Here is a 16,776-nt window from a genome sequence, read left to right as displayed (position 1 = left end):
GTGCAGCCTGGGCCCCTCCCCTCCCAGGTACAGCTCCCTGTAGGCCCCACCCCGACCCGTCAGAGCCGCCAACAGCCTCGGGGCTACGAGACCGGCGGGATCTCGAAACCCGGCCACCTGCCATCCAATGGTCGAGTCTTCCTCGCTCTGGTGTACCTACCTGCGCGCCGGCGGGGCGCGAAGAATCCGGAACCAGATGTCAGGGTTCCCGTTTCCGACCGGCGGAACCCGAGCGCTGGACCGAGAGCGCCCGGACGGCGGCTGACAGACTCAGGTTACCATGGCATCGCGGAGGGACAAAAGGCTGCTCGGGGCCAGCGTTCCAGGTGAGGCGCGGGCGCGGGGGCGACGCGGCGGGGCGCCGAGGGGCCCCAGGGGCCCGCGACGCCAGAAGGTGTGGCCCTTTGGGTCGCTTTTCACGGGCGTCGACTCTTTTCTTGGAAAAACCCGAGACGTCCAAGTCCTGCCAGACGCCGCGCACTCCCTTGGGGCCACCCTGCAGGGCTGTGGGCACGAGAGCGGTGCCGGGCCCGCGGAGCCCGGTACACAGAGCCCGCCCGGGCTCTTCTCTGCAGCGCCCGTGTCGCAGGCGGGGTGGGAAGGCTGGGCGTTCGCTGGCGCCACACTTTGAGTGCTCTGCGTTGTTACTCGACCCCTTCAGGAATCTGAAGTGGTGGGCGCTGCAGAGATGGGAGAGTTTACCGGTTCCACAGCCAGTGAGGACAGGTTCAGACCCAGGCAGCCTGGTCCAGAAAAACTAAAGAAAAAAAATTGAGATTTACAAAAGAGTTGCAGAAGAAGGATAAAGATTGCCTCGGTACTTTTACCGAGGTGTCCCCAAATGTTAATCTCGTATGTTCAGTTCAGTTCAGTTCAGTCGCTCAGTCATGTCCGACGCTTTGCAACCCCATGAATCGCAGCACGCATCACGAACTCCCGGAGTTCACTCAGACTCATGGCCATCCAGCCATCTCATCCTCTGTCGTCTCCTTCTCCTCCTGCCCCCAATCCGTCCCAGCATCAGAGTCTTTTCCAGTGAGTCGACTCTTAGCAGTAGGTGGCCAAAGTACTGGAGTTTCAGCTTTAGTATCATTCCTTCCAAAGAAATCCCAGGGCTGATCTCCTTCAGAATGGACTGGTTGGATCTCCTTGCAGTCCAAGGGACTCTCAAGAGTCTTCTCCAACACCACAGTTCAAAAGCATCAATCTTCGGCGCCCAGCCTTCTTCGCAGTCCAACTCTCACATCCATACATGACCACAGGAAAAACCATAGCCTTGACTAAACGGACCTTTGTTGGCAAAGTAATGTCTCTGCTTTTGAATATGCTATCTAGGTTGGTCATAACTTTCCTTCCAAGGAGTAAGCGTCTTTTAATTTCATGGCTGCAGTCACTATCTGCAGTGATTTTGGAGCCCCCCAAAATAAAAGTCTGACACTGTTTCCACTGTTTCCCCATCTATTTCCCATGAAGTGGTGGGACCGGATGCCATGATCTTCGTTTTCTGAATGTTGAGCTTTAAGCCAACTTTTTCACTCTCCACTTTCACTTTCATCAAGAGGCTTTTGAGTTCCTCTTCACTTTCTGCCATAAGGGTGGTGTCATCTGCATATCTGAGGTTATTGATGTTTCTCCCGGCAATCTTGATTCCAGCTTGTGTTTCTTCCAGTCCAGTGTTTCTCATGATGTACTCTGCATGTAAGTTAAATAAACAGGGTAATAATATACAGCCTTGACGTGCTCCTTTTCCTATTTGGAACCAGTCTTTTGTTCCATGTCCAGTTCTAACTGTTGCTTCCTGACCTGCATACAGATTTCTCAAGAGGCAGATCAAGTGGTCTGGTATTCCCATCTCTTTCAGAATTTTCCACAGTTTATTGTGATCCACACAGTCAAAGAGGCTTTGGTATAGTCAATAAAGCAGAAATAGTTCTTTTTATCAAACTGAGGAAACTTAACTCATACAAAACCATGATCTAATGTACAGGATTTATTCAGACTCAGCAATTATCCCACGGATGACTTTTCTCTTTTACAAGATCCAATCCAGGACCGTCTGTGTTTTCTTTCTTATTCTTTAATCTGGAGCACTTCCTCAGTCATTCCTTGACTTTTATGAGTCAATTATTTTGTAGAATGCCCCTCAGTTTGGGTTTATCTGATGTTCCCTTATGATTACTTTTAAGTTGTGCATTTTTGGTAAGAAGAACCTTACCTGTGAAATTGTGTTTTTCTCTGCATCAGGAGTGGTATAGTGTCGATTTGTCCCATTACTGCTGATACTAACTTCGGTCATTTGTGTTAGGAGATATCTACAAGGTGTTTCCATCATTGAATTACCATTTTTCCCGTGGGGAGTTAGTTACTTTGAAAGTGTGTAAATATATTGTTTAAAATCACTAATTTTAGCATACAGAAGTGAGCATTTTCTGAAACAATTGTAAGTGTTGCTTTTGCCACAGAGTGATTTTTTCATTTCCATTATTTTTACTTTTAAGTTGGAATTCTACTGTAAGGAAGAACCTTCCATATTTTAATTTATTCAGTTATTTATCTTGGCGTGGACATTTTAATTTTATTTCATAGGTTGTAGACCATTACTAAGGGCTTCCAAGGTGACTCTGGTAAAGAATCTGCCTGCCAATGCATGAGACTCGAGAGATGGGGGTTCAATCCCTGGGTCAGGAAGATCGCCTGGAGCAGGAAATGGCAACCCACTCCAGTATTCTTGCCCGGAAAATTCCATGGACAGAGGACCCTGGCCAGCTACAGTCGATGGGGTTGCAAAGAATCACACAAGACTGAGTGTGCACACACAGAAATCCATTACTGTCATTTATTCTGTTGCTCTGTTGTGCAGATTGGGCCCATTCAGGTTGGCTTCCGTGTCCTTTTTAGCCTATCCCCAACATTTTGAGCACTTCCTTATTTTCTCGTACCATAGGATATTCTGGACTCAATCTTGTGCTTTCCTTGACCTAACCTGGAATCAGAAATTTCTCTAAGGAGTGTTGGTTCCTTTTAATTTAGAAGATTTTTTTTTTTAGAAACCAAGATCTTTGGAGGTATGCTCATTGCTACTGGAGGATTATTACTTCTTGGCTTTCTCAATGGGTAGTACTAGGAAACATAAATTTGTGTATACCCTATACATCTGTATCTATTTCTATATCTGTATATATATTAAAAACTGAGGTTATACCTCCAATTTCAATCAGTCACCACAGGGTTCTTTCTATTAATACATTCCTTTTTGCTCTCTAACTCTGGCTCCCGTTGTCTCAGTCTGGTCTGGTCTTTGTCCCCCAATCATGTCTGACTCTTTGCAACCCCAGAGACTATAGCCCACCAGGCTGCTCTGTCCATGGAGTTCTCCAGGCAAGAATACTAGAGTGAGTTGCCATTTCCTTCTCCAGGGGATCTTCTCGACCCAGGGATCGAACCTACATCTCCTGCACTGGCAGGTGGATTCTTTACTGCTGAGCCACAGGGAAGCCCTATTGTCCTCAGCGTGTTTGCCTTTTTGCTCAGTCCTAGACTAGTTTCAGTATTGCCAAGCCATATTTCTGTGAAAAACAAACCTACTTAAGTAGAGTATGATATTTGCATGTGATTGTTTTTTATTTTTTCTTTAAATATATAGTCAAAATCTATTTTACAAAGTTGCCTTAGTGTATTTATGTTATTAATTTGTAATAAAGTTAGGTTCATTTGTTTCTGGTTATATTTCACTTTGAGTCCTTATTGATTCCACCCCCCACCCCCACCCCCCGTGCTGTGCAGTTTGTGGGATCTTAGTTCCCCAACCAGGGATTGAACCTGGGCCCTCGGTGAAAGCACGGAGTCCTGACTACTGGACTGCCAGGGAATTCCCAAGTCCTTATTGATTTTAAGTCTTGGTATATGAAACATTTATGTGGTTCTAAAAGTATGAGCAGATTATCAGCTCTTAACTACAAGACTGTTCCGCTTATCTCCTATCATTTATTTGCTTTTTTGGGTGGGGTGGGGGAGGCATAGGAATTTGGCAGCTGTAAATTTGGATAAAAAAAAGCGCTATATTCGCCTCACTTGAACAGTATCCCTCATCCCCAGCAAGTTCCAGTGATGGAATTAAGATCCATCTGCTGCTCTTCTCTCACCTCAGGTTTTACAAATGGTTGTGGGTACTATTTGGCAGTCCGTGAAGGACAGGAGTCACAGGCCCATAATTTTCACCCTCTGGATCCCCTTAATGATCACCTGTACTGAGCTTCGTTCACTCAGGGGTTCCAGAGGGTGCCAGCCTTGAGTTCGTTGTCCCGAATACAGAGATGAGCCGTCTCTGGACTTTCTTTCAAGTCCCACAAACATGTTTCATAGATTGAGCTTATTAAATATATTTACAGAGCACCAGTAAGACAACATTCTGTATCTGACTTTGAGCCTTTACAAACGGCGTTTTGGGTAACTGCTTAGGTTTTATTGAGGTCATGCAATGTATTTTCAGTTAAGTACTTGTCAGTGTTTATTCTAAAACAGTTGCTCTGAGTTTTTGGTCAGGTGAATAAAAGTATGATCAGTTCCATTGTCATATCTGCAATCAGGTAGCCTGTGAGTTCCTCTCTGACTTGGACATGCGTTGCTCTAATGATTTGGTCATCTTGGCAAGGGCTGAGATTGGCAAGGACAGAATCATTTTCCCAGGCTCCTGCCCTATATATCTGGCTTGCAGTCCCAACAGACAGCATGCCAGAGAGGTGGGGCCCTGCCAGGGCAGAGCAGGGCAGGGCAGGCCCCTCTGCAGAGCCCACTTGGTTTGGAAAGCCTTTTCTCTTCCATGGAGCTCCTTTTCATAATTCCTTAGGACTCATCCTTTGCCCCAAACTCTTTTTAAGTATGATACTGGCTGTCAGGAGATGCTTGGCCTTTCCTCCTCGCAGCCCTTTCCCTGTTGTTATCCGTGAAGAGACACCTCGGAGTCTCTCACTGCCTGGGCAGGCCGACTTCTGAGCCTTTTTCTTCCTGGTCCCTTTGATCTGACAAGGATGGTCCTGCACGGTCAGGGTCAACCGCTGCAGACCACTGCTGGGTTTGGGGTAAGAGAGTGAGTGAGTGCCCAAGCTCTTCCACATTGTCCACTATCTACTGTGTAGTCTGGCGGTGTCAGTGCACCAGGGGTGCCTTCCAGCTCACTCAGGACTGAGGTGTTCTTCCAGATGGGGCTTCTGCTGCTTGTGTCTGTTTGCAGCCTGCAAATTTTCCATGTTTGGGAAACCAAGGCTTTCGTGAGGAGTAATTTCCCTCTTCCTAAAACCCAGGGGTTTCCAAGGGCCTTTTAGAACTGACAGATTACTCTTCTTTAGATTTAAAAAAACAAAAATGAAGTTTAGAAAGCTCAGCATTTTACAGATGAGAACATCAGAGTGATGAGACGACCTAGCATAGTCCCGCTGAGCCCACTGGTTCTCTTTGAAGACCGTGAGTGCTATGGGCCAAGCTGAGTTGACAGCGGGCTCCCCACCTACCACCTACCAGTTTCCCCAGTTTTGTTTGGTCCCTCCCGGAAACTGGATGCTTGCTGGGGATGCCTGCTGGCTGACAGACAGATTGGGTCCAGATTTTGAATCTGGTGTTTAATAAAAGCTGTTAATCTCAGCCTCGGCGCTTTTAGGATTTATAACGGAAGCAGGGCAGGCTGTCTGTGTTGGAGTGGGAAGGAAAGGAGCGCGAGCGCCGGGCATGTCAGGGTGCAGTGGAGCGCGCACAGTAGAAGCTGGTTTCTTTCTGGGGATTTTATTTATTTTTTGGCAGTGCTGGGTTTTCACTGCTGTGCGGGCTTTTCTCTGGTTGCAGAGAGCCAGGGCAACTCTCTAGTTGCAGTGTGCGAGCTGCTCATTTCGGTGGCTTCTCTTGTTGTGGAGGATGGGCTCTAGGACATGCTGGCTTCATCAGTTGCGGCATGTGGGCTCAGCCGTTGTGACTCGCTGGCTCTAGAGCACAGACTCGATAGTTGTGGCACACGGGCTTAGTTGCTCAGAGGCATGTGGGATCTTCCCAGATCAGGGATCGTACCCGTGTCTCTTGCACTGGCAGGCGGATTCTTTACCACTCAGCCACCAGAGACGCCCCCTAGATGTCTTCATATACTGTGCCAAACAGGTTGAACTCTTTTTTCAACAAGGCCATGTGCCGTGGGCACAGTATCACATGATCAGATTTTTATACTGGAAGCATAATTCCCATGGGTGGCTGTGCGATCTGTGCATTTAAGAGGCAAGCCTACAGGCGTCCTTAGAAGAGGGAGCCCTTTTGACCTCACAGACCTTGGCCTGCTGTCTCCATAAAGAACCATAGTGATGACTCACGGGCACTTCATCAATGATCACAGTAGCATCAGTATCATTTAAAGTTGTATATTTGCTTAAAGACTGATTCTTTGCCTGTGATTGTGCATAGGTATGTGGGTGGCCTGTGAATGCATGATTTCTGTTGACAAGTGAGTCCTGTGCCAGACCCCAGAACTTGCTAGGCCACCCACCAGCTCGCACTCACACAGCCCCACCATAGGCAGTCAGGTTTGTGCATATGTTGGGGTTTGTGGGGGCCCAGCCATTAGATGTCCAATTAGTGTGGGTGAACCTGAAATTTTAGAGGTCACCGAGTCACCTTGTTATCTCACTGAACTTTGCCTGAGCTTGGTGGCCAGCCTGACCTGCCGGAACCCTGGTTTCCCAGTGGTCCTGGGCACCCTGCACCAGGGCAGGGGCCACAGCTGAGCAGGATGTGAACCTCCTGAAGGCTAAGCAGAGCCACTTCTGCCATTTCCTGCTGCAGGCTGGGGCCTCCAACCACTCCCAGAAGTTACCTCCTCCTCCCTTTGTTTCTGTGCATCTCTGTCTTGTCCCAGCAAGGATGACAACTCTTTGGGGTGGGGACCTGGCCCCTATTTCTCCAGCAGGTGAAACAGCTCCTGACATGTAGTGAGTGCTGAATAAATACTTGTTAAATGAATAAATGAATGGATTTAAGAAAGTTTGCTATGTCTGTGCGAATTTTACAGTACTTAATATCATGTTTCTCTGGCTACAGCGATACACATCCTGCATGGAATAGAAGCAAGCATTTGTTCTCTGCTTCAGTGTGCCAGGAACAGAACAGTGTACCCAGGACACACGGCAGGACATACTCGGGGAATCCCCTCAGCTGTCTGCGTGGGAGAAATACTTGGCACCTGACTGAATTTGAAGCCAGTAACTCCAGTTTTTTACTGAATTCAAAACTTGTTAAAGTGAATGTCGGTTTTCCTGTAGTTCATTGATACCTCCAGTAACACCTGTAAAGCTAAAGTTATTGTCGATCTAGAGTGACCGGAGCTGAAGGGCTGGCAATCAGAGTGTGGGGGGCTAGGGTATGTTGGAGTGGGGGAAGCCGCGGACGGGGTGGCAGAGGTGGGCCAGGCGAACTCAGTGGGTGCAGGGCTGTCCTCTGTGGCGGAGCACACAGGGCTGTGGGCACTTTAAGGAAGCCAAGCCTTTGGAGGAGGAGGAAGAAGGGTCTGGAAGGGCCCCAGGGAGCAGAGATATCTGCCTTCCCCCAGTTCCTCTGCTCTAGCCCCAGAGCCCCACGTTTATGATTGTCCTGGGATAGTTTTTTTTCTATTTAGTTATTTAGTACATACTTTTGAGCGCCTCCTGTGTGCTGGAGTTCCAAGTATGGAATACCAGGTGGAACGTGTAGGAAAGAATGACACATAAGCAGTAAACCGCCGGCTCCTGACAAGCGCCAAGCGGAGAATTTGAATGTGAATGGGGCTCCGTCCTTGCACCAGTTTTGGAGGACTTCCTGGAGCGACACTTGAGTTGGTCTCAGTGACAGGAAGGAGCCGACATGTTGGTTTCCAGGCAGAGGGGCAGCTGACTGACAAGAAAGATTAGGCACCTCCCAGCCCCAAGGGTGGTGATCCAGGGACTGAGGAACAGGAAGCCCTTGTGGGTGTGGTGGCGAGGGAAGGCTTTTTTTTTTAACCCATCCCTTTGGTGGCCGTAAAAGGGCAGGTGTGTAGCAGAGGCGCCAGTTCAGGGTCTGGAGTCAGCGAGGCTCCAGGTGAGAGACGAGGGCGGCTGAAGGGCGGCCTGGGTGAGAGAGCAGGAATACAGGCTAGTTCCAGGCGTTTGGCTTGGGCAGCTGGATGGGGGCGTGCCATTGACAAGCTGAGGGCCATGGGGGCAGGGGCACACAGAATCAAGGGTGGCAGGCCCCGGGGTCTCCGTCAGGTGCCTGTGGGCAGGCTGAGACTGCCTAGCAGGAGCGGGCGTGGAGGCCGGAGCTCTGCCCAAGGTCGGCCCAGCGGAGCTCCCCTCTGCTCCAGAGCCCTGGGGGGAGGCCGCCACCCGTCCCTGGTTAGGATAGCGCTATCAGGACACTTGCTTCCTCCTCCCTCCCTGCTCTCAGAGGCCTGCTTCCTCCCTGATGCCCCTCGTCAGGGGTGCTTCCTCCGCCACGCAGTTATCAGCACACGCCTAGTGGACTTCTTATTCAGTTTCCACACAGACTGCCAGGGATTAGTGCCGGCCCCACAGGATGCCCCTGGCAAGTCCAGGGTGTCGTCTGTGCTTCTCCCGGCTGCTCTGAATCAGGGCAGGACCCCTCTCCTCAGGTTCAGTAATGTCCCAGAGCAGCTCACAGAACTCTGGGAAGTGTTCACTTACTAGATCACCAGTTTATTGTAAGTGGACACAATTCTGAGCGGCCAGATGGAAGAGCCGTACAGGACAAGGTAGGCGGGAGGGGCTGGGAGCTCGCACCCCCTCTCCCCCAGCACACTGTCCTCCGTGTTTCCACACCTTCACCAGCCTAGAGACTCTCCGAATCTGGTAGTTCAGGGATTTTTATGGGTGCTTTTGAACACATGCGTAATAATTAGTCAAGCCCGTTCACCTGCCTTCACTGATCAAGGTGGTTTTAAGACTTGGATATCCTGCCAGCAACATGTAACCTAAACAATGTTTGCCTGAGTTGTTTTCCAGGACTTGGAGCCAGCTGCATCTAGTTTGAGCTGAGCCAGTTAAGACTGGATAAGATCGCTGACCCTCCAAAAGGACAAGTAAGAATGTCCGTTTGGTGACTTTTTGACATCGTAGAGTCAAAAACCCCACCCTCAACACGTGCAGAGGGGGACTTCCCTGAGGGTCTGGGCCCTGGTCCCTGGAACTGCTGAGCCCACATGCTCTGGAGCCCGCGCACCACAACGCAAGAGATGCCCATACCCCTCAGTAAAGTACCCTGCGTGTCGCAACTAAGCCTGATGCGGCCACGTGAGTTAATGAATTTAAAATAAACTTATGAGAACATCCTAGTGTGTAACTAGGATACTGTGGATAATAATAACTAGGATAACTGTGAAGATTGATTACCGGTCTTTTTAATATTGACTTACTTGACTGCACTGAGTCTTAGTCATTGATTGCAGAATCTAGTTCCCTGACCAAGGATTGAACCCAGGCGCCCTACATTGGGAGTGCAGAGTCTTAGCCACTGGGCCACCAGGGAAGTCCCATTTCCCCTTTCCTCATGCTCCCCACACCTCTGACTCCCCTGCTTCTTTATTCCTGATCTCATAAATACCCCAAGCTGCTTGCCTCTGGGGGGGTGGATTTGAAATCCATCGGTCACTTGACTGTCTTACAAATAAAGACTGCAAACCTTTTTGTCTAAGGGAGTTTTGTTGTATGGGGGCAAAATGAATATAGTTGCCAGCCAGGAGGTTAAGTCCAGAGGGACTTTTTACCTGTGGCTAGTCGGCATCCCCCCTTCGGAGAAGGCAGTGGCACCCCACTCCAGTACTCTTGCCTGGAAAATCCCATGGACGGAGGACCCTGGTAGGCTCCATGGGGTCGCTGAGAGTCGGACGCAACTGAGCGACTTCACTTTCACTTTTCACTTTCATGCATTGGAGAAGGAAATGGCAACCCACTCCAGTGTTCTTGCCTGGAGAATCCCAGGGATGGTGGAGCCTGGTGGGCTGCCATCTCTGGGGTCACACAGAGTCGGACACGACTGAAGTGACTTAGTGGCAGCAGCAGCAGTCGGCCCCTTGCCGGTCCTGAAAGACTGTGGACAAGTCTGAGCAGCTGCCTGGTCTGTTTTTTTCCAGGGACTGGCCCCTGAATCTCCCCAGGAAGGTGCTGCTGAGATTTGGTGCTTAGTTTTGTTTTGCAGCAAAGAGACAGGTTTTGGGTTTTGAGTATTTGGGTTTGGAAAATGTCTTTTGGTTGAGTAACCTCCTTTAAGGAAACGCACTTGTGCCTAGGTTGTTTGGCTGCTGCTGCTGCTAAGTCGCTTCAGTCGTGTCCGCGTCTATGTGACCCCATAGACGGCAGCCCATCAGGCTCCCCCGTCCCTGGGATTCTCCAGGCAAGAACACTGGAGTGGGTTGCCATTTCCTTCTCCAGTGCATGAAAATGAAAAGTGAAAGTGAAGTCGCTCAGTCATGTCTGACTCCTAGCGACCGCATGGACTGCAGCCTACCAGGCTCCTCCGTCCATGTGATTTTCCAGGCAAGAGTACTGGAGTGGGGTGCCATCACCTTCTCCGGATTGTTTGGCAGTCTTGTGCAAATCATGGGTTGGAGGCCCACCTGGCAGGATTTTGACAATCCTGACTAGATTATACAGGCTGATTAAACCATTAGCCATTGGTAATTGATTTCAGCCTCCAGCTCCTCTCAGCTCCCTGAAGGTTGGGAGGTGGAACTGCAAGTTTCAACCCTCTAATCCTGTGGTTAGTTCCGCTGGCAACCAGCCCTCATTCATTGGTTATCCAAGGGCTTTCCAAACTCACATCATTAACTGACTCAGGTGTGGTTGAAAGAGGTTTGTTATAAATAATGGGAGACATCGTTTCACCCAGAGTTTTTTTTAGAAACTAGGAACAAAAACTCAGTATAACTAAAGACACCTGTTTAGCTCCTGTCATTTAGGAAATAAGGGTTTTAGGAGCCTGATGCCAGGAACCGTGGATGAAGACCAGTGTTTGCATCTGTTACTCTTGTGCCTGTGCCCTCTCCCTGTGGGGTGGGGCGGGGACTCCCCTCTGTGCCTCCTCTCTGGTGGAGTAACCCTGAGACTGGCTGGGCTGGAAGTGCGTGCATCTCTTCCCCTCCGTGAGCCTGGCCCACACCCCCAGTGGACACCAGGCAAGAGTTGTGGATGGATATTTGTGTCCGAATTGAGCTCATCTCGGACCCCTGAGGATTTAGGGGTGCAATGACCAGTCTTAAGAAATGATGGTATTTGTCACACAGTTGCTGATGAGAGCATCTCCTGTGTAAGGTTCAGGGGGTCAGCACAGCAGGCCTGTGGGCCAAACTCAGCCTACCATTTTCTATCTTCTTTGGCTGCTTTCATGCAGAGTTAAGGCATTTCCATAGAGACCCTGTGCCCCACAAAGACCCAAATATTTACTTACCGGCCCGAAAAGGAACAAAGCTTGCCAGGCCCTGCCCTGCACAGTTCGTTGCCCTTACAGGAAGAACTACATAAGGAATTTGCCTAGATCTGTAAATGCCAGTGGCTTCGCCCAGGAGATCGCCGTACTTTTTCCACATGGAAGATGCAAATCCCATGATGGGTCCTGTCTTCCTTTGTGCTTTGCCTTCTAACAAGCCGCCCTTAGTACTTAGTAATTACCCGGCTGTTATTGCCCAATCCAATGTGCTTCATGTTGTGTTTTCTTATTTTATTTTTCTGTGTTCTGACCACTACTGTGCTCAGCTCAGAGAAACAAATGTCTAGAAAGCTTGTTTCATTTTCCCACTGTCCGCTGGGGTAGCCCAGCACACAGCACACATCTTCCAGAAAACACACCCTTACAGTTTGTTTAGTCCTGACGGAATATTTTGGGAGTCTGCAAATAGAAACCCAGACCATTCTGACAATTTCTCCTCTACTTTGTTTTTTCATATTGCTACCAGGATGTTATAGTAATAATTTTGATTACAATAGATAATTTTTTGGTGGGGTATGTATGGACTTGTTTTTTGTTTTTTTGTTGTCTTCCTCTAGAGTTTTATGTGTTGTACCATTAGTGATCACCTTTCACAGGGCAAAGAGTTCCCAACTCATCAACTAGGCAAGGCTTGGGCTGTCTGAGGACACAGGGCTGTCTGAGGATACAGGACTGTCTGCTTCTGCGGTGCTGGGGGCAGCAGCTCTGCAGGGGTCTGAGTTGAGGCCCCTCAAAGCACTCCATCACAAGAAACCCGATGCCATCAAAGCCTTGAACAACATGAAAAGTTTGTCCATTTCTTACCTCCACTGAGTTTTGGAAAGTAAGGGTTCATGGTAGAACTGTTGTTGGTTTTTGTTAGTAATTTCAGGAGTGAAATGAACTTCATGTCTCTGAAAAAAGTAGTGTTCTTTCTGGTTCAGGGAGTGTTTACTGTCAATGTAATGCTTAAAAAAAACAAACAAAAAAAGACCCTCAGGTTCTCTTGTTCTTGTTTCTGAGTTTGCCCGTGGATATTTACTTTACTTTGACCAAGGGAGACCAATATTGATGCTGCTGGTACCCCTCAGGGGAGGGGCTACATGGAACCTTCACAACCCACAGGGTGTCTTCACAGGCCCCTGAAATCCTGTTCCTGTTAGAAATTTCCCTCTGTCAGGAGGAGTTCTGTGAATGTGTATTGACCCTGTGGGTTGAGATGGCCTGGGACCCTATGTCTTTTCATCTCAAAAAAAGACCCTCTCAAAGTGAATCAGACATTTCAGATGCTTTGAGGACAGTGATACACAGAAGTTACGGCCAGATGCCTGTCTCAGACCCCACCTGGCCTTCCTGGAAAAGCCCTCACAGAGCCAGGCATCACTCACATTCCACCCTCTGTCCCAGAAGATGCTCATGGCACCTGGGCCAGCCTGCATCCCTCTGGGCCTGCTGTGTAGCTGGTGGAGCGTGACCCATGGCCTCAGACTCGCTGCATAAATCAACCAGGGAGATATCACTCCCACTCCATCCCCACTCCACGCCCCCACAAGCGGTTTTGCACGTGACAATCCACCCCATCTCCGCCGGTGCTGGGACCAGGACAGTCATGGAGGTGCCCGGGTGGGGAGCAACTCTCGGCAGCCCTGCCCCACGTGTGGGCATCCTCAGTGGACATGGGAAGCAACAGATCTCCAGACACTTGTTGGAAATTTGACAGAGTGGTTTTATGCTGTTGAATCTATTAAAAAATTGGAGTGGTGTATTATGTATTTTTTTCCCTTTTTTTCCTAGCACTTCATTGTGTTTTTAAAAACGTGTCTGTGCACGATAGATTGGACCCAAGAGCAGAAGAGTATGCTCCTGGATGGTGGATCTCCAGAGCTTCATTCCAGCTCCAGGAGTAGAGCATGGGGGTGGGAATGGGGCACTGGCTTTCCGGAGCCACATGGGACTGGCTGGAGCAGCCTTGGGTTTTCATTTGCAAAACAGAGCACTTCATGAAACTGGAAATGGCAACCCACTCCAGTGTTCTTGCCTGGAGAATCCCAGGGACGGCAGAGTCTATGGGGTCGCACAGAGTTGGACACGACTGAAGTGACTTAGCAGTAGCAGCAGCAGCAGTAGCACCTCTAAGTGAGCAAACAACATTCCCCGTCTTTCCTTCTCTTCCCTCTGTGATCCTGCACTTCCTGTGTGTTCCCTCTGCTGCAGGGTGAGGAGAGGGTAGAAAGGGCCTTTGGAGTCTGGGTCTGTGTGCCCTTGCCCTGCTGGACCCTAAGGGAGCTGCCTTTGGCTCTCCAGAATTCAGGGTGTGACCAGACGGCTGGTAGCTAGTCAGAGCATCCTCCTGCCTTAGTGGCAGCAGGCACTAAGGTGGGGATCTGAGGTGGGCGTTGTGGAGCACAGGTTTCCTAGCAGTGAACCCAGTGCCCGCCTTCTCTTTGCTGCAGTTGCTGACATGATGCCCCCACCCTCAGAGCAGGACCTGAACGCCCTGCTGGCTCGCAAGGAGGAGGAGTGGCGAGCGCTGCAGGCCCAGCGCACCCAAATGCAGGAGGTGGCCCTGCAGGACACACAGCGCCGACTGGAGGAGGCTCAGGGGAAGCTGCGGCACCTGCGGGAGGACTTCATCTACAACCTGCAGGTGCTGGAGGAGCGGGACCGGGAGCTGGAGCGTTACGATGCCGCGTTCGCCCAGGCCCGAGGGCTGGAGGAGGCCAGGCAGGCCGAGGTGAGCGAGCTCAAGATCGAGGTGGCCAAGCTGAAGCAGGCGCTGGCCAGTGAGGCCCAGCGGCTGGAGGACCTGCAGCAGCAGTACCAGCAGAGGCTGCAGGAACACCGCCTGGAGCTGGAGCGGGTCCACAGGTGAGGGCCAGCGGACCCCACGCCCCTGCCCTCCATGGGCCTCCTTCCCCACAGGGCTGCCCGGCTCCCACCTGCTCAGTGTTTGTCACAGGAAGGCAGGCAAGGCCATACCTGGATGTTTTTTTCTGGGTCCCAGTGCAGCTGAAATTAGTGGAGATTGGTTTAACTATTTGAAATTTTTTCCATGAGTTACAAATCTGAATTATTGTAATAAAACATATTTGAGCTTATAATTACAGTAAGTCCCCTACATATGAATGATACTCTGTTCTGAGGGCCTGTTTGTAAGTCCGACAAAGTTAGTCCAGGTACAGCTGGTAACTCGTCAGAGCATCCTCCTGCCTTGGTGGCAGCAGGCACTTAGGTGGGGATCTGAGGTGGGCTCTGAGTACTGTAATTGGTTTATAGTACTTTCCACACAAATAATACATAAAAAACAAAAATAAAACATTAAAAAAATTTTATTGTAGTATAGTTGTTTTACAGTGTTAGTTTCTACTGTACAGCAAAGTGAATACGTGTGTGTGTGTATATACATATAATTTTTTAAATTTCCTTCCCGTTTAGGGTACCACAGAGCTCTGAGTAGGGTTCCCTGTGTTATACAGTAGGCTCTCACTAGATATCTTATACATAGTATCAGTAGTGTATATACAGCAATCCCAGTCTCCCAATTCACCCTGCTCCCTCAGCTTTCCTCCTTGGCATTCATATGTTTGTTCTCTACGTCTGTGTCTCTATTTCAGCTTTGCAAATAAAATCATTTTTACCATTTTTCTAGATTCCACATATAATGTTAATATATGTTACTTGCCTTCCCGTTTCTGACTTATTTCACTCTGTGTTACAGTCCCTAGGTCCATCCACGTCTCTACAAATGACCCAATGTCATTCATTTTTATGGCTGAGTAATATTACACTGTATATACGTACCACTTCTTTATCTGTTTCTCTGGAGTTTTTTTGCTTGGTTGGTTTTTTGTCGTTTTAAAACTTTTTTACTTTTTAGCTGCACCATGCAGCATTGTGGAACTTTAGTTCCCCAATCAGGGATTGAACCCGCACCCCCTGCATTGGAAGCGTGGAGTCTTCATCACTGGACCACCAGCAAAGTCTCTGCCCCTTCCTCTGTTGAAGGACATTTAGGTTGCTTCTGTGTCCTGACTATTGTAAATAGTATTGCAATGAACATTGGGGTGCATGTGTCTTTTTTGAATTATGTTTTTCTCTGGGTATATGCCCAGTAGTGAGATTGCTGGGCCATATGGTAGTTCTATTTTTAGTTTCTTAAGGAATCTCCATATTGTTCTCCGTAGTGGCTATATTAATTTACATTTCCCCCAACAGTTCAGGAAGGTTCCCTTTTCTTCATACCCTCTCCAGCATTTATTGTCATGGATTTTTGATGATGGTCTTCTGACCAGTGTGAAGTGATACCTCATCGTAGTTTTGATTTGCATTTTTCTAATAATTAGAGATTTTTTAACATCTTTTCTTCATGTGTTTGTTGGTCACTTGTGTGTCTTCTTTGGGGAAATGTCTATTTAAGTCTTCTGCCATTTATTTTTGATTTCTGAGCTGCATGAACTATTTGTGTATTTTGGAGACTAATATTTTGTCAGTTGCTTTGTTTGTAAATACTGGCTCCCATTCTGAGGGTAGTCTTTTCACCTTGTTTATGGTTTCTCTTGCCACTATTATTCAAAATAGTTTTGAAAGTCCTGGCCATGGTAATCAGAGAAGAAAAAGAAATAAAAGGAATCCAAATTGGAAAAGAAGAAATTAAACTGTCACTGTCTGCAGATGACATGATACTCTACATAGTAGTAGCAGCAGTTTAGTCGCTAAGTCGTGTCCGACTCTTGCGACCCCATGGACTGTAGCCCGCCAGGCTTTTCTGTCCATGGGATTCTCCAGGCAAGAATACTGGAGTGGATTGCCATTTCCTTCTCCAGGGGATCTTCCCGACCCAGGAATTGAACCGGGGTCTCCTGCACTGCAAGCAGATTCTTTACCAACTGAGCTACGAGTGAAACCCAATACTCTACATAGAAAATCCTAAAGATGCCACCAGGAAACTACTAATAGCTAATCAATGAATTTAATAAAGTTGCAGAATACAAAATTAATACTCTATAACCTTTTGCATTCTTATACACTAACAACAAAAGATCAGAAAGAAAAATCAAGGAAATAATCCCATTTACTGTTGCAACAAAAAGAAGAAAATATCTCAGAATCAACCTACCTAAGGAGGCAAAAGACCCATATGTACTAAACTACAAGATAGTGATTAAAGAATTCAAAGATGACACAAACAGATGGAGAGATATACCATGTTCTTGGATTGGAAGAGTCAATATTATGAAAATGACTATACCACTCAAAGCTATCTACAGATTCAATGCAATCCCTGTAAAATTACCAATGGCATTTTTCACA

General features: G+C 48.3%; 1 protein-coding gene and 1 long non-coding RNA gene across 27 annotated transcripts in view; one reads left to right on the top strand and one right to left on the bottom strand.

The window, feature by feature from the left end:
* Positions 1–266: 266 nt before the first annotated feature.
* CCDC57 (coiled-coil domain containing 57) overlaps positions 267–16,776 on the top strand; it is a 110,495-nt gene continuing 93,985 nt past the window's right edge. For 10 of the 26 annotated variants that reach the window (XR_015147358.1, XR_015147357.1, XR_015147354.1 and 7 more), the window contains exons 1-2: positions 9,101–9,296; positions 13,920–14,334. Coding sequence is in view for 15 of the 26 variants with exons in the window: in XM_086356718.1 (XP_086212844.1) it covers positions 9,206–9,296; positions 13,920–14,334 (506 nt within the window). In the remaining 11 variants the exon portion in view is untranslated. The other 16 variants (XR_015147363.1, XR_015147362.1, XR_015147361.1 and 13 more) reach the window with 8 other exon arrangements.
* On the bottom strand, positions 7,587–8,855 carry LOC147351275 (uncharacterized). Its single transcript, XR_015147364.1, has 2 exons — positions 8,691–8,855; positions 7,587–8,114 (listed from the first exon to the last, which is right to left on the bottom strand). It is a non-coding gene; the product is annotated as an uncharacterized LOC147351275 (long non-coding RNA).

This window comes from Bos grunniens, chromosome 19 (assembly GCF_055505025.1).
Source record: "Bos grunniens cultivar Pamir isolate PY7600 chromosome 19, Bosgru_T2T1.0, whole genome shotgun sequence".
NCBI classification, from domain to species: Eukaryota; Metazoa; Chordata; class Mammalia; order Artiodactyla; family Bovidae; genus Bos; species Bos grunniens.
The sequence above is the reverse complement of the archived record's forward strand: the minus strand, read 5'-3'. Positions and strand labels throughout refer to the sequence as shown.